Here is a 20844-nt window from a genome sequence, read left to right as displayed (position 1 = left end):
ACAAGCTCTCTGTTGTCCAAAACGTCTAATGCACTCACTCCATGAGATCAAGTGCCAGAGGGCGCAGCAGAGGGCGGCTTGGCCACACTACAACGTATTTACCCACCACTCCATCCTTAATTTTTATGTAGAAGAAACCCCAGCCAGCAGACTTCGTCCTCAAGGTCCCTGCTGTCACACTACCCCCAAGCCATCCAATCCCGTCATATCCCCCTCCCATTATCCTATCCCCCCGGAAAATCACCAAGCGCCGGCACAGGCAGGGTCCATCTGAGGCCCCGTCCCATATTCTAAACTTCACTTGATATATGAGGCGTGTCGGTGGGTAACAATAGGTACGGTGAAAGTTGAACGGCCCACAGATACATGGGCTGCCTCCGTCTCGGTTGGAAAGTTCAGGTTCCTCCAACCCAGCCAATTCTACCCCTGACTGTCCATCACTGCGGAGGGGGCGGCTGAGGCGGCTGCCATTGCGCCTGTCCCTCCCCGCCGCCAGCCTGTTTCTGCTGCTGCATCTGTCCCAGCAGAGCGGCCAGGAACGCCGGGTTGAGATACGCTCCCTGCGCGTTCTGCTGCTGCTGCTGTTGCTGTCCTCCATGTCCGCCGCTTTGCGGTCCAGGCGCCCAGTTCGGCGGAGGCGGAGGCACGACAGGGAACCCGCCCTGCCCAGGCTGCGGAGCAGGAACGCTAAAGTTGAAACCCGCTGCTGGCGGGTACCCAGCTGTTTGCGGTTGAAATGGTTGTTGCTGATACGGTTGCGGCGTCGGTAGCTGATGTGGCTGTTGCGGCTGCGCCCAAGAGTGACCACCGGAGGCTGGTGGCAGGGAGTGGCCATCTCTCGAGTCCCCCCGGTGCTGGAACCCGCCGCCTCCCCGTCCTCGACCTCCTCTGCCCCGGTCTCTGCCCCTGTGGCCCCGACCTCGAAAGTCAGCCCGTCCGCGATACGCGCCGAACCGCGGTTGGGGTTCTGGCTCCTGGCTAAAGTTCTGTTGTATCGGAGGACCCTGGCCGAAACTGGCCGGCCTTGCAAGGGGCTTGTATGGGCCGTCGTCCTCGTCGTCGTAGTTCAGTCCCGCGCTTGTCGTGTCAGGTTTCACCTCGTTCCGAAGCGGGTGGGGTTCTTTGCCTCCGCCCCGACCTCCCCCTCCTCCGCGGGCAGCCCTGCCTTCTCTCCTCTTTTGCTTAACCTGCCTCTTGTATTCCGCTTCCTTCTCATCGTCCGAAAACTCCATCTCGTCGTCTCCCACCTCCTCATCGTGGATATTACTCGCGTCTGATCCCTTCAGGTTCCGCAACGGCTCGGTAAATACGTACGACGCGTGGTCGACGGGGTAGTACACTTTTGTTCCCGTCGTTAGGCCGGCCTCGGTAATCGCCTCGGCCGTCGTGAACATGACCGTATACATCGGCTGCAGGACCTTTCCGATCGTCTCGGAGACGACGCCGAAGACGGTACGGTCTTCCGTGCACAGCACCGACCCCGTGTCGAGGACCTGGTATTCGCCGGGCGTGTAAGCCTTGACGACGAGGATGTTCTCGACAATCTGGTCGACCTCGCCGAGCGGCTCAATCTTGGCTTCCGGCGCGATGGTCACGTCGGGCTTGGGGATCACCTCTGGCGGCCGCTCGTTCTTGGTGCGCAATTGGCCTCCGCTGCCACCGCGGCCCCCGGCCCCGCCGCCTTCATTCTCGTCGTCGGAAGCCGCCTCCATCAGCATGCGCACCGTCTCGTCGATGCCCAGAAGCTCGTACCCTTCGTTGTCCTCGTCGTCGTCGTCCTCGTCCGAGGACGAGTCGGAGCTGCTCGACTCGGACGACGATTCGAGGGGTGATGAATCCGTCTCCCATTCCCGTTGTTCGCCTTCTCCGTTTTGTTGGGGTGCCTCTGATTGTGTCTGCGGTGTCGCTTGTGGCGGCGCATGGTTCTGGTCGTCCGTAACCATCGGTTCGGGTGGACCCAACGCTGCCTCCAATGCGCTCATCAAGGAGGGTGGGCTCGGTTGGCTGTCTACATTCATGGAATCGGGGTCTGCCTGCGGGGTGGCGGCCGAGTTTTGCGGTTCATCTGTCTTCTGCTCGCCTGTCGTCTTGTGATCGCCTGTCGCCGTCTGCTCGTCTGCCGTCTTCTGCTCGCCTGCCGTCTTCTGCTCGCCTGTCGCCGTCTGCTCGTCTGTCATCTTTTGATCGCCTGCCTCCTTCTGCTCGCCTGTCGCCGTCTGCTCGTCTGTCATCTTTTGATCGCCTGCCTCCTTCGGCTCGCCTGTCGCCATCTGCTCGTCTGTCATCTGCCGATCGTCTGTCATCTTTTGATCACCTGCCTCCTTCTGCTCGCCTGTCGCCATCTGCTCGCCTGTCATCTTCTGATCGTCTGTCATCTTTTGATCACCTTTCGCCATCTGATCGCCTGTCGTCATCTGCTCGCTTGCCGGGGCAGCTGTCTCGGCGTTGGCATCCGTTTCCGAGGGTTCATCTTTCTGCTCCTTGTTCTGCTCCTCTGTGGCGGCAACATCGGCGCCTCCAAAGCTAGCAGCAGCGACCAGTACGTCGGCTGGGACTGGAGGTAGGGTCTCGTTGGGCTTGGCGAATCCCAGGCCAGGAATTGTAAAACCCGACATGCTGGGCCGGCGAGAAGGTAGTCGGTCGAGTTCCTAGATTTCCGCCACTTGCATGGGGACCGGGCCGTAGTATCCTCGAGACGAGATCTTTCAAGGCACACAATCAGGCCAAGAGGTATATGGCGAATGGGGGTATCGCGTATGAAGAAGATATATGGTTTTGCAGGGGGAATATGAGCTTTCGAGAAGCAGGAAAGAGTAGAGGTAGAGATAACGAAAATTTTAGTGGAGACAGCTGAGAATTTTAGTGGGGCACTTCAAGCAATCTCGTGCTCACCGAATGCACCGAGATCAGCTGCCACTCACCGAGAACACGGAACTACAACTGAACAGACAATCGAGTAATTTTCCCCTTGAGATTCTCGTATCATAGGTAGGTACTTATGAGATACTGATCAACACTCTTTACTAATATCAAGATTGAAATGGATACGAAATATTCTTCATAAAACATAATAATGCAAAGTATCTAAATAAATCTAAAGGGTGATGCCAGCCCATGATATTGTTCCGAGTAGAACAGCAATATGGCATTAGAAAAATAGGCAGACTTGGCCCAGAGCCAGACACTGACTGACTGCGATGGCGCGTTAGCTTCTTGCTTTATATAGACGCATGGCGTGTATTCGACGACGTTGAAGATTCTGTCTATACTACAGATAAGAGAACTCTGAACAGCCAGAAAGAAATGTAGGAAAATAAAAGAAGGAACATCATAAGCTGAAAAACATAGAGGGGAAGATTAGAAAGCCGCAGCAAAGATATATTTAGTCCTCGTCCAAAATGAACACCAAACGAGACGATAGAGCACAGATGCTTATATGGCCTAGGCTTGTGTCTCATGGGCAACTTGAATCGTGAATCACTTTCGGGTTCAACAGCAGCCCTGCCACTTACTAAATCCTCAGACCATAACCGAACTCACTACCCCGGAGTTCTTACTAATCTAAGACTATGTCTATTCACGTACATATGATATGTTTATAGAGTAGATACAGATAGTTTAAATATCTAAATACAGAAGTTAAAACTTATAGAGCCGCTTTGTATATAATATTCTGTTTCTAAATACCATGATATATAACCGTAATATCTTTAGGATATAAGTTAGTAGTATAGTCGGCGGCTTATAGAGGAATTTAAATGATATGCTATTAATAGAGAGAAGTATGTATCTCCTTCCTATAGAATCAGCAAAGAATCAGCATAGGTCATGACTTAGTCGGCGGTCCCTATCAGTAAGGGAAGTGCCAATCTTAATCACTGTGTAAAGTCGTTACTTCCTGCTATGAACCAGAAGTTTACCAGATATAGCTCCTGACTATAATCATATATGGTTTCTTATGAGGCAGGCGCGTTATATGCACAACGCGTAACTTTCTTTTCTTTAGCAGACTCCTTATTTTGGTTTCTTTTTGTATTGCTCTGCAATATCCTTTTCCCTTTCCCGTTGCGCGTCTAAGGGACTGAACTGAACGTTCTGCTCCCTGAGCTTACTTGTTCCTGCAGGCAGTCCTTGCTCTAGGATATTTTGTTGCCTCCCGCACTTTGGCTTCTTAGGAGGTTAGTTACTATGATTTCCTTGTTTCTGTGCATGCAATCCTTGGCTTGAATCTCCTTGGGATGATGCTAGCGGGTGTCTATCATATATCTCTATCGTATATTATGCGTTCTCAAGCCGATCGCTGATCCTTTGTTCGGTCCAGAACATACATTATCACTTCCAAGAGTCCTTGCATGTTAGTTCTTGTGCCGGGACTGTCAAGGACTGCCAAGGCAAGACAGAGCGCGTACTAGTTGACTTGCTGCCTACATCCTTTGACCCCTTGCTTACACCTTCTGACCGTGAATAGGAAAAGTCCACCTTGCCCTACTTATCTCGACCCTCTACGGCTACCATGTCGTCATCAACAAAGACCTCGCCCCCTGGGTCCACCGATAGGGGCGATCCCGAGATGCTGGCCACCGAGGAACAGCACCTACGTCTCCGATCTTTGACCTGGATCCTTTCGCACACGAATGCCGGCCCGGTTCGGACCAACGATAACTCCGAGGATGGAAAGACAGGCGGGACCTTCCACCGGGCGCGAAACAGGGGCCAGCGGTTTTTGTATGAGAATGCCGAGATGTTTGCCTTTGTCCTGGAAAGACATCATGAATCCATTACCATCCTACCCAGTGATCGGAACGGCAGCCCTGCCTACGTCTCGCGGGCGTACGAGGCAAAGCCCCCCAAGCTCCTGGATCACATAGAGATAGACGTGGAAGAGCTCATGGCGTTTGGCCAGGTTCTGGGCATTCCCATGGAACAGGTCAGCCAAGACATCGCCGACCCTACCGGCTGGGGCCAGGATAGGTCTGCCTTCTTCGTAAGAATGTCTAAAGTGGCCCCCAACGACTATCCCGCGCCCACGGATGACGACCCCTATGCTGTTCCCTCTGGTCACGGTCAGTACCTCATGCGTCACGTCAAGGCCCAGATTAGCGAGAACATCTTCCTCACCGATATCTCCTTCAAGCAACACTGCGGAAACATCGTCGACGGCATCCAGCGCACTCACAAAGCCAGGAATGACCCGCTCAAGGTCAGCACGGCGCATACCAGCCTTGCCACCTACGTGTACATGGCTTCCGCCAGTGGCATCCAAGAGAGATTGCGGCGAGGCTTCACCGAGTTTGGCTTTGGACGTTATCTTACTATCCCCATGAAAGAGGTCTTGGAAAAGAACCCCGACGCCTGCCGCATCCCGCCCGAGGTGTACCTCGACGAGATAAACGTTGTTCCCCTTCCCGATGCCTTGCGCAAGCTTCAATCCGACCAGAGAACGGCCCTGGAAGACTTGCTGCACAACGCGCTGCCGGCGCACGGGATGGTGCATGAGGACTTCGACCCGGAAGCGCCCGGAAACCTCCTCGAACGGCCCGAGTTTTACGACACCCACGGCCGGATCATGTTCCACACGCTCCTCACCACCGTCATGAGCAGGCTGACCGAGGAGGTGAACAGCCTCGTCCAAGCGAAGCGGGCGGCCATGGAGGCGCAGGCGGCCGTCAACCGGGGCGAGGGCGACCACATCAGCGAAGCCCGCAGGGAGGAACTGGCCAACAAGGTCACGCATCACGCCAAAACGACGAGTGCCGTCTTCAAGATGCTGGACGCGCTGCGGGCCAACTTTGAATGGGCCATCAACAGCCACATGACCTGGCTGTGTCGCATCTTTGGCGACTTCCCGGAAGACTACGACTACGAGGCGGGCTGTCATCCCCAGGGGGGTTTCAAGGACCTTGGGCTCTTTGACGAGTTCGCGCCGCTGTGCCGGGATATCTTCGAGCGGGGTTGGCCCGTCTCGTGCGTGCACTGGCTTAAGTTGCTCTGCCTCCCCGAAGCGAGCATGAAGATGCTTTGTCGGCCGCTCCTCCGCCCGACTTCGCGGGACAACGTCGTGTCGGCCCACGTGTCCAATTGCAGGGTCGTCTACCTGGGCATCACGCCGGCCGCGCACAAGACGCGTATGATGCCCATCAAGCAGTGCCTCCAGAGCATGAATTATACCTCGGTGGAGATCAGCGACGTTATTGAGAGTCTTGTGGCAAAGGGAAGCATTCCCAGCGCCGAGGCGGTGGAAAAGGCCGAGTTTCAGGGCTGCGTGCACGCCGAGGCTTTGCAGACCCTCCTCATGAGCCTGAAGACGCAGAAGGAGCGACTCGAACTGTCCCCGGAAGAGGTGGCAGCATGGAATACACTGCAGAGCCGGCGAGAGTCCAACCAACAGCAGCAGCAGGAACAGAGACAGAAGAAGCAAGACCTCATCTGGTTGCCCAAGACGGCCATCACGTCGAGAATCCTCAAAGACCGCGCGCATGGGCTGGTAAGCAACAGCCCCTTCTGCGCCGGGTGCCGGGCGATCCTGAACTACGTCGCCAAAACGCACGTCTTGGACGGCAATACCCTCTTGCACAGGGGCAGCCGGGCGAATTGGACGCAGTTCGACCTGCCGCCCTGGACGCCGCGGGACGTCATGCAGGCGGCGCTGGAGGAGGCCGAGGCCGAGGTCGGCACGAGGATAAAAGACATACTGGACCTCGCGGAGCATAACCGGAGTCTCGCGGCGATGGACCCGGACACGGGGTTGTGGCCGTCGATCGAAGGGAAGGACGAGGACGGCAATTCGCAGTGGGAGGACTGCGATATGGACGATGATGCCAACGTTTGTTATTAGTGATCAACGAGGATCAGAGAACAAGGCCGCAAGTGGCAAGGTATGTATGCTCGCGCTGCTGAAAAGACGGGAATAGGAGGCAACGAGTTGGGGAAGAATGGACGTCAGACGTTAGGCAGACGGGATAGAAAGGCAGAGGAGACTGCGCGTGGGCGAGCCATGTATGTCCCTCTGAATGAGACGCTCGGCTGGTTGGCTCTTTGTTTGGCGTTTGGCGTTTTAGGATTCCATCATCCTTTGTCCTACAGTGGACCATCTGGGAGCGAGATGGGACTGGAACATGTCATTCTCGCTGGTCATGCAGAGATGACTATTGTCATGGTGTATCAGAGTAAATGAAAGCCGAGATACCCAGTTTTGAATTGGCTGTCGTTGAATTTGGTGTGGTTAAAGGAGACGGTGAAGATGTTGTTTGGCCGAGGACTCTGTGTTGTCTGTCCGTTGGTGATGATTTATGGTGTTGAGGGATGAGAACGGTACATGATTTGAAGTACCTCTACAGTATACACACTGTAAGATAACATGGTGGGGAATCGGCGATAATCGACGCCGACATACCGAAGTCTCCACTCTCAAGTCCCCGGCGTCGAAAAATTTCCAGAAGGCTGCTACGCTGCTGCATTTCTGCATCAGCAAACGAATCAAACCAGCCGGACATCGGAACTCGAGAAGTCGTCAGAAGGCCAAGATCGATCCTAGCACTCATTGTACGGCCCAAGAGCACGTGAAAAGAAATACAGACACGATGGCGCCCCCTACGAAGGGCAGGGCCAAAGGCAAACGACCGGTGTCCTTCAAGCGGGATCTCCGCCAGGAAAAGAGGAAGCAGCAGCAGCAAAGCATAGAAGCCCTCGAGAAGGCAGTAGAAGAGCTGGTGAGTAAGATGAAGAGGACACCTACCTGCAAAATATATTCGAGAGCTCACACAACTATAGGACCCTAAATCAGAAGAAATCAAAAAGTTCTCCGACCTTCCTCTTTGCCATGCCACCGCCGTTGGCCTCGAGAAATCCAGCTTCACCACCCTCACCGACATCCAACGACGAGCCATTCCCCTGGCTCTCAAGGGTATCGATATCCTAGGCGCGGCCAAGACCGGGAGCGGAAAGACCCTCGCCTTCATCGTCCCCGTCCTCGAGAAGCTGTACCGCGCGCGGTGGACAGAGTACGATGGCCTCGGAGCCCTCATCATATCGCCGACGCGCGAGCTGGCCGTGCAGATCTTCGAGGTCCTGCGCAAAGTCGGCCGACAACACGCCTTCTCGGCCGGGCTGATCATCGGCGGCAAGAGCCTCAAGGAAGAGGCCGAACGCCTGGACAAGATGAACATCCTCGTCTGCACGCCGGGACGCATGCTGCAGCACCTCGACCAGACGGCCGGCTTCGACGTCGACAACCTGCAGATCCTCGTGCTGGACGAGGCCGACCGCATCATGGACCTGGGCTTCCAGTCGGCCGTCGACGCCCTGGTCGGCCACCTCCCCGCCCAGAGGCAGACCCTGCTCTTCAGCGCCACCCAGAGCAAGAAGGTGTCGGACCTGGCGCGCCTGAGCCTGAAGGAGCCCGAGTACGTGTCCGTCCACGAGGTCGCCACGCCGTCCACCCTGACCCAGCACTACCTCGTCACCCCGCTGCCGGAGAAGCTCGACACCCTGTACGGCTTCATCAAGGCCAACCTGAAGAGCAAGATGATCGTCTTCTTTTCGTCCGGCAAGCAGGTCCGCTTCGTCTACGAGAGCTTCCGCCACATGTCGCCCGGCATCCCGCTCCTCCACCTCCTCGGCAAGCAGAAGCAGCTGCAGCGCATGGAGATCACCAGGCGCTTCGCCGAGGCGAAGCACTCTTGCCTGTTCGCCACCGACGTCGTGGCCCGCGGCGTCGACTTCCCCGCCGTCGACTGGGTCGTGCAGGTCGACTGCCCCGAGGACGCCGACACGTACATCCACCGCGTCGGCCGGACCGCGCGGTTCGAGCGCGACGGCCGGTCCGTGCTCTTCCTGGACCCCAGCGAGGAAGAGGGCATGCTGAAGCGCCTGGAGCAGAAGAAGGTGCCCATCCGGAAGATTGTCGTCAAGGAGAACAAGAAGCGGTCGGTCAGGAACGAGCTGCAAAACATGTGCTTCAAGTACCCGGACCTGAAGTACCTGGGCCAGAAGGCTTTTATCAGTTACGTGCGGTCCATCTTTTTGCAGCGGGACAAGGAGGTGTTCAAGTTTGACCAGATGGACCTCGAGGGCTTCTCCAACAGTTTTGGATTGCCGGGCCAGCCGCAGATCAAGTTCCGCAAGGGCGAGGACGTCAAGAAGCTGAAGAACGCGCCACGCCAAGGCATGTCGAGTGACGAGGACGAATCCGACGCCGAAGGGGACGAAGACGGTGTGAAGAAGAAGAAAAAGAAGAACGAGGTGCGGACCAAATACGACCGCATGTTCGAGCGGACCAACCAGGATGTCCTGTCTGGTCATTACAATAAGCTTCTCGACGGCTCGGAGCCGGCACCTGACGCGGGTGGTGATGATGACGACGACGATTTCCTCTCGGTCAAGCGGGTGCTGAACGGCGACGAGCTGGATAACGGAGGCGGGCACAACGGCGTCAAGAAGCTCGTCTTTGGAGACCAGGAGTTTGTGATCGACTCCAAGCGGCGAGAGAAGGCCCTCCTGTCCAAGAAGAAGATGCTCAAGTACAAGGGGAACCCGACGAAGCTGATATTCGACGACGACGGCCAGGCGCGGCCCATATACGAGTTGCAGGGCGAGGAAGACTTCGAGCGCGACGGTCCCGCCGAGGAGCAGCGCGCGCGGTTCGTCGAGGACGAGGCGGCTCGGGTGAAGGAGGCCGACGTGGACGACCGGGAGACGGCCAAGGCGAGGTTGCGCGAGAGGAGACTGCGGAGGAAGCTTCGCGAGGCCGAGGAGAGGGGCGACATGATCGGCGGGTCGGCGCGGGCGCAGGCCGCCAAGGCGGTTGTGGCTACTGGGCCGGGCGATGACGAGGACGAGGATCCGCTGGCGCTTTTGCGGTCGTTACCCACTGCCGGGGGCCCGAAGAGCGAGAGCGGAAGCGGGGACGATGAGGCCTACGAGCGGGAGAGGCTTGAGCAGGAGATGGAGGAGGAGAGGGAGAAGAGGAAGAAGAGGAAGGATGAGGAAAAGGAGGCGGAAAAGAAGCCCAAGGAGGAGAAGAAGAAGAAGAAGGCGAGGAAGTGGTTCCAGGATGATGAGGATGAGGAGGAGAGGCCGAAGAAGAAGACAAAGGGTGGCAAGAAGGTGCTGGAGATGGATCGCCAGCCCGAGACATTGGAGGATTTCGAGGCGATCGCGGCGGGATTGCTGGACGAGTAGTTGTAGTTGTAGTAGATGGACCTGGATACCCGAGAATGCACAGCATGCGTTTGTCGTTGATTCATCCCAGTATATTACTTGCTCAGGCCTCGCGAGACGTAACCACAAAGTCGTTGCATACATCATTCAGTCCGTGAATCAAATCTCAATTCAGTAGGAGGCGGGAAGAGGGTATAGAGAACCATGAACGCCGATCCGTCCTATGCAACCCCTTTCGCTTCCCTCTGACCGGCCACGAGAGTGGCAACAGACTAGCAATGCCGGCGAGCCAAAAGCAGAAAAATAAAATCAGAAAAATCAAAGGTAGAACAAAACCACACCAGGCCCTTGAGATTCGGAGTCTCAGAATGCTTGCCCCTTGCTCCTTGCTCCTTGCTCCTTGCTCCTTGCTCCTTGCTCCTTGCTCCTTGCTCCTTGCTCCTTGCTCCTTGCTCCTTGCTCCTTGCTCCTTGCTCCTTGCTCCTTGCTCCTTGCTCCTTGCTCCTTGCTCCTTGCTCCTTGCTCCTTGCTCCTTGCTCCTTGCTCCTTGCTCCCTGTTCGTTACGCGCAACCGGCTCGTCTAAGAATAATCAAGCAAAAAAAACCCCAAAACACCGCATGAAGAACAGAACCCCAAGGCCAATAGCCCAGGTATAGAGAAAAGGTGGCTCACGTCGGCTTCAACGGCAACCCCTTCACGGCCTCGCCGTACATCCTGACGCGGTAAAAGCACGTGTGGTCCTTCTGCCCGTAATTGCTCGTGGCCCGGAGGATGATGTGGTCCGTCTCGATGCGCATCTCCTGCAGCGCCGGGTTGAGCCGGTGCACGTACACCCCGTTAGTGGCCTCGCGCGACTCGTACTCAAACTGGCCAATCTTGACCCATCCCTCCTCCCTGAACGGCCGCGCCGCCCGTCGATCGGCAACCCCCGGGGAAGCAGCGGCGGCGTCGCGCGGGCGGCTGCTGGATGGCAGGGCAAAGTGCGCCTGGGAGAAATCCTGGGCCACCTCCCGCTGGGCGGCGTCGTCGATGTAGGCCCACACCTCGATGTCCTTGGGCCGGGCATCCGGGTAGAGCGTGGCGCCGGGGAGGATGTGCTCGACGACGATGTACTCGGGAATGACGCGGTGGCCGAGCTCGATGGACAGAGAGACGCCGTAGGGGAGCTTGAAGCGCGTCTGGGTCAGGGAGCCGCACCAGCACTCGCCCGCGTTTCTCCAGTCGAGGAGCGCCACGTACGGCTGCATGATCCTGGGGGAGCGGAGCGAGTTGGCCGAGCTCCGGATCCAGCCCTTTCTGCCGCCGCTGTCCTCATGCAGGCCGTTGTCGTCGTAGTGGCCGGTCCCCTTCACCTCAAAGTTGGGCGAGGTGTGTGTGGCGTCGATGACGGCGCCGTTGCCGCGCGCGAAAAAGTTGACACGCTGCCGCAGGTCGTGGTCCCATGTGGCGCTGATCTTGCCCTCTGCAAAGGCCCTCAGCCCGGCGCGACTCACGGCGTTGCGGATCTCGGCGTCGACGATCTGCAGCACCTCCACTCGTGTTACGCCGCCGCCGGTCGACGACGATGACGGCGACGACTCTCCCGGGTGGTAATTGGCGGCGCGCTCGAGCATGTCGTGAATGTAGGACGTGAGATTGCTCTTAAGAATCCCCTCGGTCTCGGCACGAATCTCGTTGCGGTATGTGAGGAACTCCGACTTGAGATGGGAGAGGAACTCGCCGCGGGTGAGCAGGGCACCGCCACCACTGGCATTTCTGATGGCTTGGTTGGCGTACTCTATGGCCGATTTCTCGAGCTGCTTCTCCACGTCGGCCGTCACCTTCTTCATAACATCGTCGCTGCTCAGCGGGGCGGCGGGGTTGAGAACCGGGCCTAGAATCTCGGCCACCTTGTCACGGTTCCTCTTCGCCCAGTCGGCCCAGGACTTGGGCACCTGCGACTCGACGATGCGGTCGACTTCGCCGCGGGATAGACTCGGCGCCGGTTGGGTGGTCTGGTTTGGCGTGAAGAGGTGCTTCTCCCTGGCCAACCTCGTCTTGACGGCCATCCAGGTCTCGTCGGACACGTCGTAGTATCCGTGGGATCCTCGCTGGAGAGTGACAAGCTCCCTATCCGCCTTCATCAGGTCCCTGAGGGCGTGGTAAAACGCCTCGTTCACGACAGGACGGTTGTTCCTGTCCAGGTCCATGTAGACGACGGCGGGAACGATGTTGGCGAGCTTGTCGAGAGAACTGCGGTGGAAACTATTCGACGTCTTGAGATTTTGCAGTTCAAACTCGATCTCCCGCAGCCTCCTCTGATACTCGACGGCATCATCGCCGCTGAAGATGGTCGACGGACGTGCGAGCCAGAGCGGGACCAACTGAGCCAAGTTCCACGACCACGCGCTCAAATTCCAGCCATACCAGTTGAGCGACGGGAGCGTGAAAGATTCCGAGGGTCCCGAATTGGCGGTTTCGGGGAACACGTCGTAGGACTCCCCCCACGAGTCCTCGCTCATGTATTGGGACAACATACCGCCTCCCACGTAGGCCATGGTGACGACTACGATGCCGAGGAGGATCGGACTATACTTTGCGTCGATGATAAAGTCGAGGACATCCAAGACGCGGCCGAGCATTCTAAGCAGCCAGCGTCGGATGGCCGTCCGATACGAGAAGCGACGCGGTACCTCGGGTTCGGCGGGGGTATCCGGCTCTGAATCGGAATCTTCCTTGGGATGGGAATTCCCCACGAAAGGCAAGTACTGCGCGACCTGTGCGCGTGCGATGGCAGGTTGATGGTCCGGTAGGATCAGGCTGGGCGGGATGTTTTCGGGAGTATGCTGAAGGCTTCCGCCGCGCTGCCACGGTCGTTCGATGTTCTCCTGCTCTTCGTTCTCAAAGTCATGGCGATTCGCAATGGCGGCCATGGCCGATAGGGGGCGGGGAGAAGCGTCATCTCGGGCCCTTGGATGGATAGGAGAGGTTTCTTTGGGATCGGCTGTAGTAGCGCGGTCGTCTTGTCGGCTAATCCAAGAATTCCTGCTCGCGGATAGAGCCTGGCGCTGACGCTGGTTGCGGAGTTGATTGGTGATCTCTTGCAGGCGCTGCCTCTCTTCTTGGGGGGTTCGTTCTTCGTCCGCTTCTTCCTCTTCCTCTTCGTCGCCCTCGTCCCCATCCTCATCCTCCGGCGCCGCGGTGTCTCGCGGGAAGGGCGTCGGCTGACGTGTCATTCTGGCCTTTCTCACGGAGCTGGTCGGTTCGCCAAGAGGGATGGTCCTAGTTGTGGTGAGAGACGCCGGCATGGGGTCTGGCGACAGAGAGGTCGGTTCGATGGTGGGATGCTGGACGAGATTCTGACTGGGGTGAAGGGGGGTACCATGGGCGGTACCACCTGGGGTGCTGGCGTTCAGAGCCGCGCCGCCAAATAGTGAGCTCTCATCACCAAACGAGCGAATCGAATCCGGGCTCCCGATACGCTGTTGGCGCATTGGCGAATCTGCCATTTCCACGTCGTTTGGACTCGTGGCCGACGCCGCTGGTTCTTCTATAGAGGGCTGTGACGTGGAAGAATGGCTTCGTAGGCGTGAAGATGCTCTCCGTGGTGGAGCAAGCAGCTGGGAAGGCTTGATGGGGTTACGGATGGGTTGACGCTGGAGAAGGCCGGCCGACCTTGGCGGGCGACGGGGTCCGGGGCGTGGTGTGAAGGGAGCCTCGTCAGGGTGGTTAGGTTGGGCAGGAGGTTGCGGGCTCGACTCTGGGGGGCTCGTTGCCTTGCGAGGCCTCTTGTGTGGGGGTTCTGGCTCATGGGCCAGTTCCTTCTCTGGCCGCAATCGCGACTCTGGCTCTTGGTCCAAAGGACGAGTGCGCTTTCTCATATGGCTCGGCGTGGACTCTTTCTCGGCCGCCGATCCTGGAACGGTCGAGGCGTCCGGCGGAGTGGACGGCGCTGCATCGGTTTCATGACTTGGCACCGGGAGGAGGTCAATCTGTGTCGACGGCACATCGGAGTCTGAATCGGATGCCATGTCAGGCATAGCGACCAGGTCCACCTCACCATCAGGGTCTGGTCCGGGACCAAGATCAGATGCCGGCTCGTACTCTGGGGCACCTGAATGCTGTGAATCAGGCGACTGGGGACGTGGGTCCGGCTCCTCTTCGATTCGGGGACGCTTCGGGGGTGATTCGGCAGATTTGGACGTGGATCTGGAGGATGCCGACGCGGAAGTGGGGGTGATCCCAGGGGGGCCTAAAGAGGCATAGGTGTCATGGGGGGGAGAAGCTTCGGTGCCGCTCACGGCGTCTGGGTTCTTGAGGATGCCATCAATGGCCGCTAGGATGTTGCGTTCCTTTCCTCTCCTGGGGTTGCGGACGCGTGGGGAAATGGGTGCAAGGCTAGATCGGACGGTAGAGCGCCCAAGGATACCTTCGCGAGTATGGTCGGGGACGTCTTCGTCGTGTGCCCTTTTCCTGGGGTTCGTTCTGGGCGGCATGATGACGACAGAAGGTCGGACGTCAACTAAGGAGTGTGGTTAACAAACGGCTCGGGTCGGTAGAAGAATGTCGGGGCTCAGAAGTCAGAAGGTGATGAAGGCAAGAGACTTGGGATGGTGAATGGGAATATCTATGGGAAAACAGTGGTATTGTGATAACGTGTGGAAGAGGCGAGTTGAAGGAAGGGGGCGGAGGGGGAAGATATGGACGACAGGAAGGGGGGGAAAATGAGAAAACAAAGGATAAGAAGGAAATTGAAAATAGAAAAAAAGGCAAGTGCTCGGATGAGTTGATGAAATTTTCTGGGCCGGCTTCAAAGACTTCTCTCACCTCTACCTTTGACAAAGAAAGCACATGGAATGCGAAGGCGAGGTCGTCATGAAAGAAAAACTCATGCAACGACGATTTGGTGGTGTCGGGAGTTGCTCTTGGTTTGTAAGGCAAGGGAAGGGAAGAAAGGATCCTTTGTGCCCCAGGTTCAAGGGCAACAAAACGACGTTTGAGTAGGTGGAATGCGCATCAACAATGTCGGAATAGGATGCTTTGAGGTGGTGATGGGTTGGCGATGAGGGATGTGGTGTCGTCGCGAATAATAGAATGGTCGGGGATCTCGAGGGATAAAGCGCATCCGGTTTTGGAAGACAATCCGAATTTGGTTCGAGGGCCAGATGAAGGTGAGGACCGGATGAGGCAAAGGGTAACAAAGACTCGAAGGTGGTCGTTGTCGTTGTCGTTGTCTGTTGAATAAAGGCGCGCGCGCGTGAATACAGAGTTGAGGTGAGTCGAGAAAGGTGAGAAAGGGAAAAGAATGGGCGGTGTAATCGGATTGTCGTAGAGGGTTGGGAATAGAAGGCTCTAGAGGTGGACGTGATGAATTCGGATGGCCTTGGGTATTTCGTTTCGTTTCGTTTCTCGTTTCGTGCTGCAGAGATGCGTGGAATCGGAAGGTTGATGTGAAGTTGTTGTGGGTGAAGCTTGAGCAGCTACCGTGACTTCCAGGATGTTTTTCGCGACGGAGTTGGCGCCTGGGGGGAAAGCGCGCACGAGCCACGCTGGCTGACGAGGTTGGGTACGTACCGGACTGCCAAGCTAAGCACCTACGAATACGTACATTCAGGTTACTCTCCAAGGTAGGTACTTCGTATAACATAAAAAGTACTTTGTATATTCTATCGTGCCTCGAGGCAGCCAAGATGCTTCAAGATACGAAGAGATACGGTAATGAAGTCTCTTGAGATGATCGAAATGTGATAAAAAAGAACAAAGAAAAGGGGAAAAACGAAACAGAAAAAAAGTAAAAGTAAGAAAAGACAAAAGAAAAAGAAAAAATATTGGCTCAATCCGCGATTCGAACGCGGGACCACCTGCACCCGAAGCAGGTATCATACCTCTAGACCAATTGAGCAATTGGGGGTGCAAACGAATTGTGAAAGACAGCCGTGCAATAGGTCATTAAGTACCTTTGTTTGCCTCCAACCATGACGGTCAGTAAATGTCAACCATCTCATTTCTGGTCCATGGCCTTCAATTGGTCAACATTGGTCAACATTACTATTACGGACTTGTACCTGTACTAAAGTACGCTTGCTGGGAACTATTCGTATGCCGGTTCGTCCTACGCTCGGCAGTTTCGCCGTAACACGGACTCGACGAATGGACGCTGGCCAGCTGGGCCGAATGCGATGATATCGTCGACAGTTCCATTTTGGGTCCTCTAGTACCATCCTCAGTCGCGACTATAATTAAAGTTGCCTCGATCCACCTCCTCCTCTGTCCTTGGGTTGAACTGACCAGGATGGTTCTACGATGTACTGACGGTGACGGGTCTATTGATGGTGGCAGACAAAGGACATCCAAGTGGTGATATAATTGACCCGAGATGGTACGGTCAAGCGCCAGGACTCTCGACGGGTTATGAACACTTACACTAGCATGCTTAAGGTTGGGGCGTTGATCAGCATCCAATTCAATTCCAATTCTCGCCGTTACGATCGGCGTCCCGTCCGCCACACCGCTCGTTGCTGTGCAGCCAGCCACTCAAGCCCGGGATTTGAATGCAAAAAGTCAACACCAGCCCTGTCAATTCCATCCCAATTTTTTCCACCCTACCCACCTCAAGCCCCTCTCCCAGGACTGGTAATGGATTTACCCCCTGCCATCGCCGCTAAAATACCCCGCCATCCCTCCCAGACTTTCCTCGCCAACCTCAACCCCACGCCTAAGAAAGGGGGAAAAACGAAAAGGAGCCACTCCAATTCCAACCTTGGAACATCATCGCGCAACATATCAACCAGGACATTCCCGACCCTTGCTTGACTACGTCTAGTTTCGTGCATCAATCAGGTCGCATCATCCCGGACCTTCTACTCCTTACTCTCCAGCTCCTCGCCGACCCCTCTGGCCACCATGGCTGTCGGAACCGTCCTTGTTTGCGGGTAAGCCTCTATGGCCTGCTTTCCCTCTCCATCTCTAGGTTTCGCCATCAACCTCTGCCGCGTGAACCTGCGACTGATCCCCCTGGACGACCTGCAGAGGCACCGGATACATTGGGTCCTTCACTGCCCTCGCCCTCCTCGAACACGGCTACGATGTCGTCATCATCGACAGCCTCTACAACTCGTCCAAGGTCGCCATTGACCGCATTGAGCTGATCTGCGGGAAACGCCCTGCCTTTTACCAGCTCGACGTCACCGACGAGGATGCGCTGGACCAGGTCTTCAAGAAGCATCCCGCCATCGACAGTGTCATCCACTTTGCCGCCCTCAAGGTGAGTGCGCCACTTTTTGTCCTCGTTTCTCTTTGAAATGCACGCCCGCTGACCCCAACAATTGGTAGGCAGTCGGCGAGTCGGGCGAGATCCCTCTCGAGTACTACCGCGTCAACGTCGGCGGCACCGTCACCCTCCTCCGCACCATGACCAAGAACAACGTGCCCAACATCGTCTTCTCCTCCTCCGCCACCGTCTACGGCGATGCGACCCGCTTCCCCGACATGATCCCCATTCCCGAACACTGCCCCATCGGCCCGACCAACACCTACGGCCACACCAAGGCCATGGTCGAACAAATCATCACCGACCACATCGAAGCCGAGCGGAACAAGCTGAAAAAGGCCGGCCAGCCCTTTGAGCACTTCAACGGCGCCCTGCTGCGCTACTTCAACCCGTGCGGCGCCCACCCCTCGGGTCTCATGGGCGAAGACCCCCAGGGCATCCCCTTCAACCTGCTCCCCCTTCTGGGCAAGGTGGCTACCGGCGAGCGAGAGAAGCTGCTCGTTTTTGGCGATGGTTTGTTTCCTTTTTTCAAAGTACAGGGGGGTTCCTTCAGGGCGACTTGCTGACAGTGACGGTACCAGACTACCCCTCAAGAGACGGCACAGCCATCCGCGACTACATCCACGTCGTGGACCTCGCGCGCGGTCACCTCGTGGCCCTCAACTACCTACGGGAGCACAAGCCGGGCGTCCGCGCATGGAACCTGGGCTCGGGCCGCGGCAGCACCGTGTTCGAGATGATCAAGGCCTTCAGCGCCGTCGTGGGCCGCGACCTGCCCTACCAAGTCGTGCCGCGCCGCCAGGGCGACGTGCTGGACCTCACCGCCAACCCGGCCCTGGCCAACAAGGAGCTCAACTGGAAGACCGAGCTCACCATGGAGAAGGCCTGCGAGGATCTCTGGCGCTGGGTGAGCAACAACCCCAGGGGCTATCGTCAAGATCCCCCGGCGGAGCTCCTCGAGGCGGTGAAGGGTTCCAAGACTGCTTAAGTTTTGTGGTTGAGGGAGTCTTATGTTGCGTATGTTTTCATGTTTTCTTTCCCGTATTTTCTTGCTAGGTCGTCAAACATGTTGTCATTTTGGGTAGCTTTGCCTTTGGATAGAATCGGTCCAGTCGATTGCACGTCATAGACTTTGGTAATCGAAATAAAGAACAAAGAAACGGAACCAAATCAAATCAAATGATGAAAATAGCTAACAAAAAGAAACGACAAGATTGAGGCCCCTGTTTCTCTTTTTTTAACTTGAAAAGGAAAGCAACGGAAAGGAAATGGAAAACAAGGGGAAAAAGAATACGAAAAAGAAAAGAAAAGCCTCGTAAATCGACAAATTATTCCGTCTTAATCAGCAGCTTGCCGATGGTCTGGCGCCCCTCGAGATCGCGATGCGCACTGGCGGCATCGGCGAGGTCATACACCTTGTGGATGGGCACCTTCACCTCACCGGCAGCAACCATGTCCAGGAGCTCCTTGCCGTACTTTTCGAGCTCCTCGCGCGTAGCCACGTAGTTGTTCACCACCGGCCGGGCGAGCTTGATGTTCTTGGCCCCGAGCCTCAGGATGTCTACGGGCGGCACAGCTCCGGACTGTCGGCTTGTCAGCTTGCTCCCCACCTACTCATACACAGACCGGGCGGGGCGACGAATCGTGTTGATTCATAACCTACAGCGTTGCCAAAACTAATCACCCTAGCCTTCCGGGCGGCCACGTTCAGGTCGAAATCGAACGTCGCCTTCCCCACACCGTCGAACACGACATCCACGCCGTGGCCTTGGGTAATCCGCAGCACTTCCTCCGCGAGATCCTCCCTCCGCGAATTGAGGACCCAGCCGGCACCATGACGCTTCGCCACATGGAACTTCTCGTCGCTCCCCGCGGTACCGATGACGCGGGCCCCAACGGCAGCGAGCATCTGCACCAGCAGCCCCCCGACGCCGCCGGCCGCCGCGTGGACGAGGACCCATTCACCGCTCTTCACCTCGCCGGCCTCGCGGATGAACGTCCACGCCGTGAGACCCTGGAGCCAGACGGCGGCGGCGGCCTCGAGGGAGAGCGCATCCGGCACGCGGACGGCCTGGGTGGCGGGGACGGCGGAGAAGTTGGCGTACGCGCCTACGGTGCCCATGAAGACGACCCTGTCGCCTTCCTTGAGGTCGGAGGAGGCCGAGACGGACGGGTGCACGGCGACTACGGTGCCGGCGGCTTCGCGGCCCAGGGTCAGCGGGAAGTTCGAGGGAGGGGTGGGGTAGAGGCCGGTGCGGAAGTAGGTGTCGATAAAGTTGACGCCGGCGAAGGCGTTGCGGACGAGAATCTCGCCCTCCTTGGGCTTCGGGACGGGGGCGGTGTCGTGCGATAGGACTTCTGGGCCGCCGGTTTGCGGGATCCGGACGGCGGACATGGTGGACGGGATGGGGGCCATTTTCGCTTTGGCGGTGTATGTGGACGGCCTACTCCGTGCGATGTTTTGAGCAATGAGCTTCGGGCGCGATAAGGATGAGTATGAGTGTGAGATGAAGGGAGAGGGAGGTGAAGTTGCAAAGAGCGAGAGGGCTGCGGGGTGGAGGTGGGGGAGCTGGAGGTGGTGATGTCGCGGTACTAGTAAGCGGCTCGCCGTTGGGGGAGAGACGATGATTCGTGCTGCCATGAGTGGGAATGCAGTGGCTGACTTCGTATTCGAAGTCAATGGTAAGCAGGTCGTTCAGTGACAGGTAGGTAACTTGCAAGTTTACGAATACTGAATACGTGTGAGTGGGAGCAGCTTGAGCGCCTCATTGTCCCGATACCCGATGTCCTGGACTTCGTGATCGGATGGCGGACGACCGAGTTGGGTGATCATGTCCAATTGTAAGTTGTATCTTCAAAGTACTCTTTAGTGAAGTGAAGGTACTTGGCGCGATAATTCTTTGTAAAGTCACCTAGTTCTCAACTTTGATACTCCGCTGCTACTTGGAATGGCCGTACTCCGCATGGTCCGGCTGCGGTGTCGGTATGACGGCATCCGAATCGGAATCCAACGTCGGGACCACGGCAGTTTCAAGCCGACATGGACAAATGAACGTGGAGTATTCATTACCAAACGAGTTTTGCATTTGATATTCTCACGTCACCACCGACAGCCCGATTTTGATAAACTGCCAGGATAGGGGAACAGATTCACAGACTTATTAGTGATCCGCTATCATGACCATGCCATTCGAGGCAGCTATGCATGCATACTTGTTGGTAATCCACTGCCCTTGCTTGCCGACATACACTGTGATAAGCCACAGATCGGCTACCGGGAGAACCACGTCATGTCGTGCTGGCGCAATGGTAGCGCGCCAGCCTCCTAAGCTGGAAGTTACGAGTTCGAGTCTCGTGTACGATGACTTTTTTTTTATCTGCGGTCTTGGGTTAGGCTCCCAACTGATATGGATGAATACCTACTTCGTACTTTCGT

The 20844-nt window shown here is 56.8% G+C and overlaps 6 protein-coding genes and 2 non-coding genes across 8 annotated transcripts; 4 read left to right on the top strand and 4 right to left on the bottom strand.

Annotated features, from left to right (window-relative positions):
* Window positions 1-1152: 1152 nt before the first annotated feature.
* ACRALDRAFT_1038681 (uncharacterized protein) lies at window positions 1153-2017 on the bottom strand (the record flags this gene model as incomplete). The annotated part of the gene is made up of 1 exon (XM_071015107.1): window positions 1153-2017. A coding segment is annotated over exon 1 (828 nt), but the record flags the coding sequence as incomplete, so codon positions are not given.
* Window positions 2018-4513: 2496 nt separating this feature from the next.
* Window positions 4514-6835, top strand: ACRALDRAFT_1067098 (uncharacterized protein; the record flags this gene model as incomplete). Its single annotated transcript, XM_071017409.1, has 1 exon — window positions 4514-6835. One exon carries the CDS (start codon window positions 4514-4516, stop codon window positions 6833-6835), a length of 2322 nt encoding a protein of 773 aa, XP_070879341.1.
* A 745-nt stretch (window positions 6836-7580) lies between these two features.
* Window positions 7581-10601, top strand: ACRALDRAFT_1073773 (uncharacterized protein; the record flags this gene model as incomplete). Its single annotated transcript, XM_071018148.1, has 3 exons — window positions 7581-7709; window positions 7771-9172; window positions 9209-10601. 3 exons carry the CDS (start codon window positions 7581-7583, stop codon window positions 10177-10179), a joined length of 2502 nt encoding a protein of 833 aa, XP_070879340.1. The 3' UTR covers window positions 10180-10601.
* Window positions 10602-10707: 106 nt separating this feature from the next.
* On the bottom strand, window positions 10708-13077 carry ACRALDRAFT_1059836 (uncharacterized protein). The gene has a single exon (XM_071016118.1). The coding sequence runs from the start codon at window positions 13069-13071 to the stop codon at window positions 10828-10830; it is 2244 nt and encodes a 747-aa protein (XP_070879339.1). The 5' UTR covers window positions 13072-13077; the 3' UTR covers window positions 10708-10827.
* A 2891-nt stretch (window positions 13078-15968) lies between these two features.
* ACRALDRAFT_t14 lies at window positions 15969-16040 on the bottom strand. The gene has a single exon. It is a non-coding gene; the product is annotated as a tRNA-Pro (tRNA).
* Window positions 16041-17041: 1001 nt separating this feature from the next.
* On the top strand, window positions 17042-18396 carry ACRALDRAFT_1059837 (uncharacterized protein; the record flags this gene model as incomplete). Its single annotated transcript, XM_071016119.1, has 4 exons — window positions 17042-17070; window positions 17168-17402; window positions 17471-17921; window positions 17990-18396. The coding sequence occupies 4 exons, from the start codon at window positions 17042-17044 to the stop codon at window positions 18394-18396; spliced, it is 1122 nt and encodes a 373-aa protein (XP_070879338.1).
* A 340-nt stretch (window positions 18397-18736) lies between these two features.
* On the bottom strand, window positions 18737-19824 carry ACRALDRAFT_1026203 (uncharacterized protein; the record flags this gene model as incomplete). Its single annotated transcript, XM_071014783.1, has 2 exons — window positions 18737-18991; window positions 19072-19824. 2 exons carry the CDS (start codon window positions 19822-19824, stop codon window positions 18737-18739), a joined length of 1008 nt encoding a protein of 335 aa, XP_070879337.1.
* An 876-nt stretch (window positions 19825-20700) lies between these two features.
* On the top strand, window positions 20701-20772 carry ACRALDRAFT_t59. Its single transcript has one exon. It is a non-coding gene; the product is annotated as a tRNA-Arg (tRNA).
* Window positions 20773-20844: the final 72 nt, after the last annotated feature.

This window comes from Sodiomyces alcalophilus (assembly GCF_042370955.1).
Source record: "Sodiomyces alcalophilus JCM 7366 unplaced genomic scaffold ACRALscaffold_1, whole genome shotgun sequence".
Taxonomy (NCBI): domain Eukaryota; kingdom Fungi; phylum Ascomycota; class Sordariomycetes; order Glomerellales; family Plectosphaerellaceae; genus Sodiomyces; species Sodiomyces alcalophilus.
This window is presented reverse-complemented; position numbering and strand designations above follow the sequence as displayed.

Bases quoted from the DNA above. Each gene is read 5' to 3' on its own strand.
- ACRALDRAFT_1059836 (XM_071016118.1), bottom strand. From the start codon at position 13,071: ATGGCCGCCATTGCGAATCGCCATGACTTTGAGAACGAAGAGCAGGAG.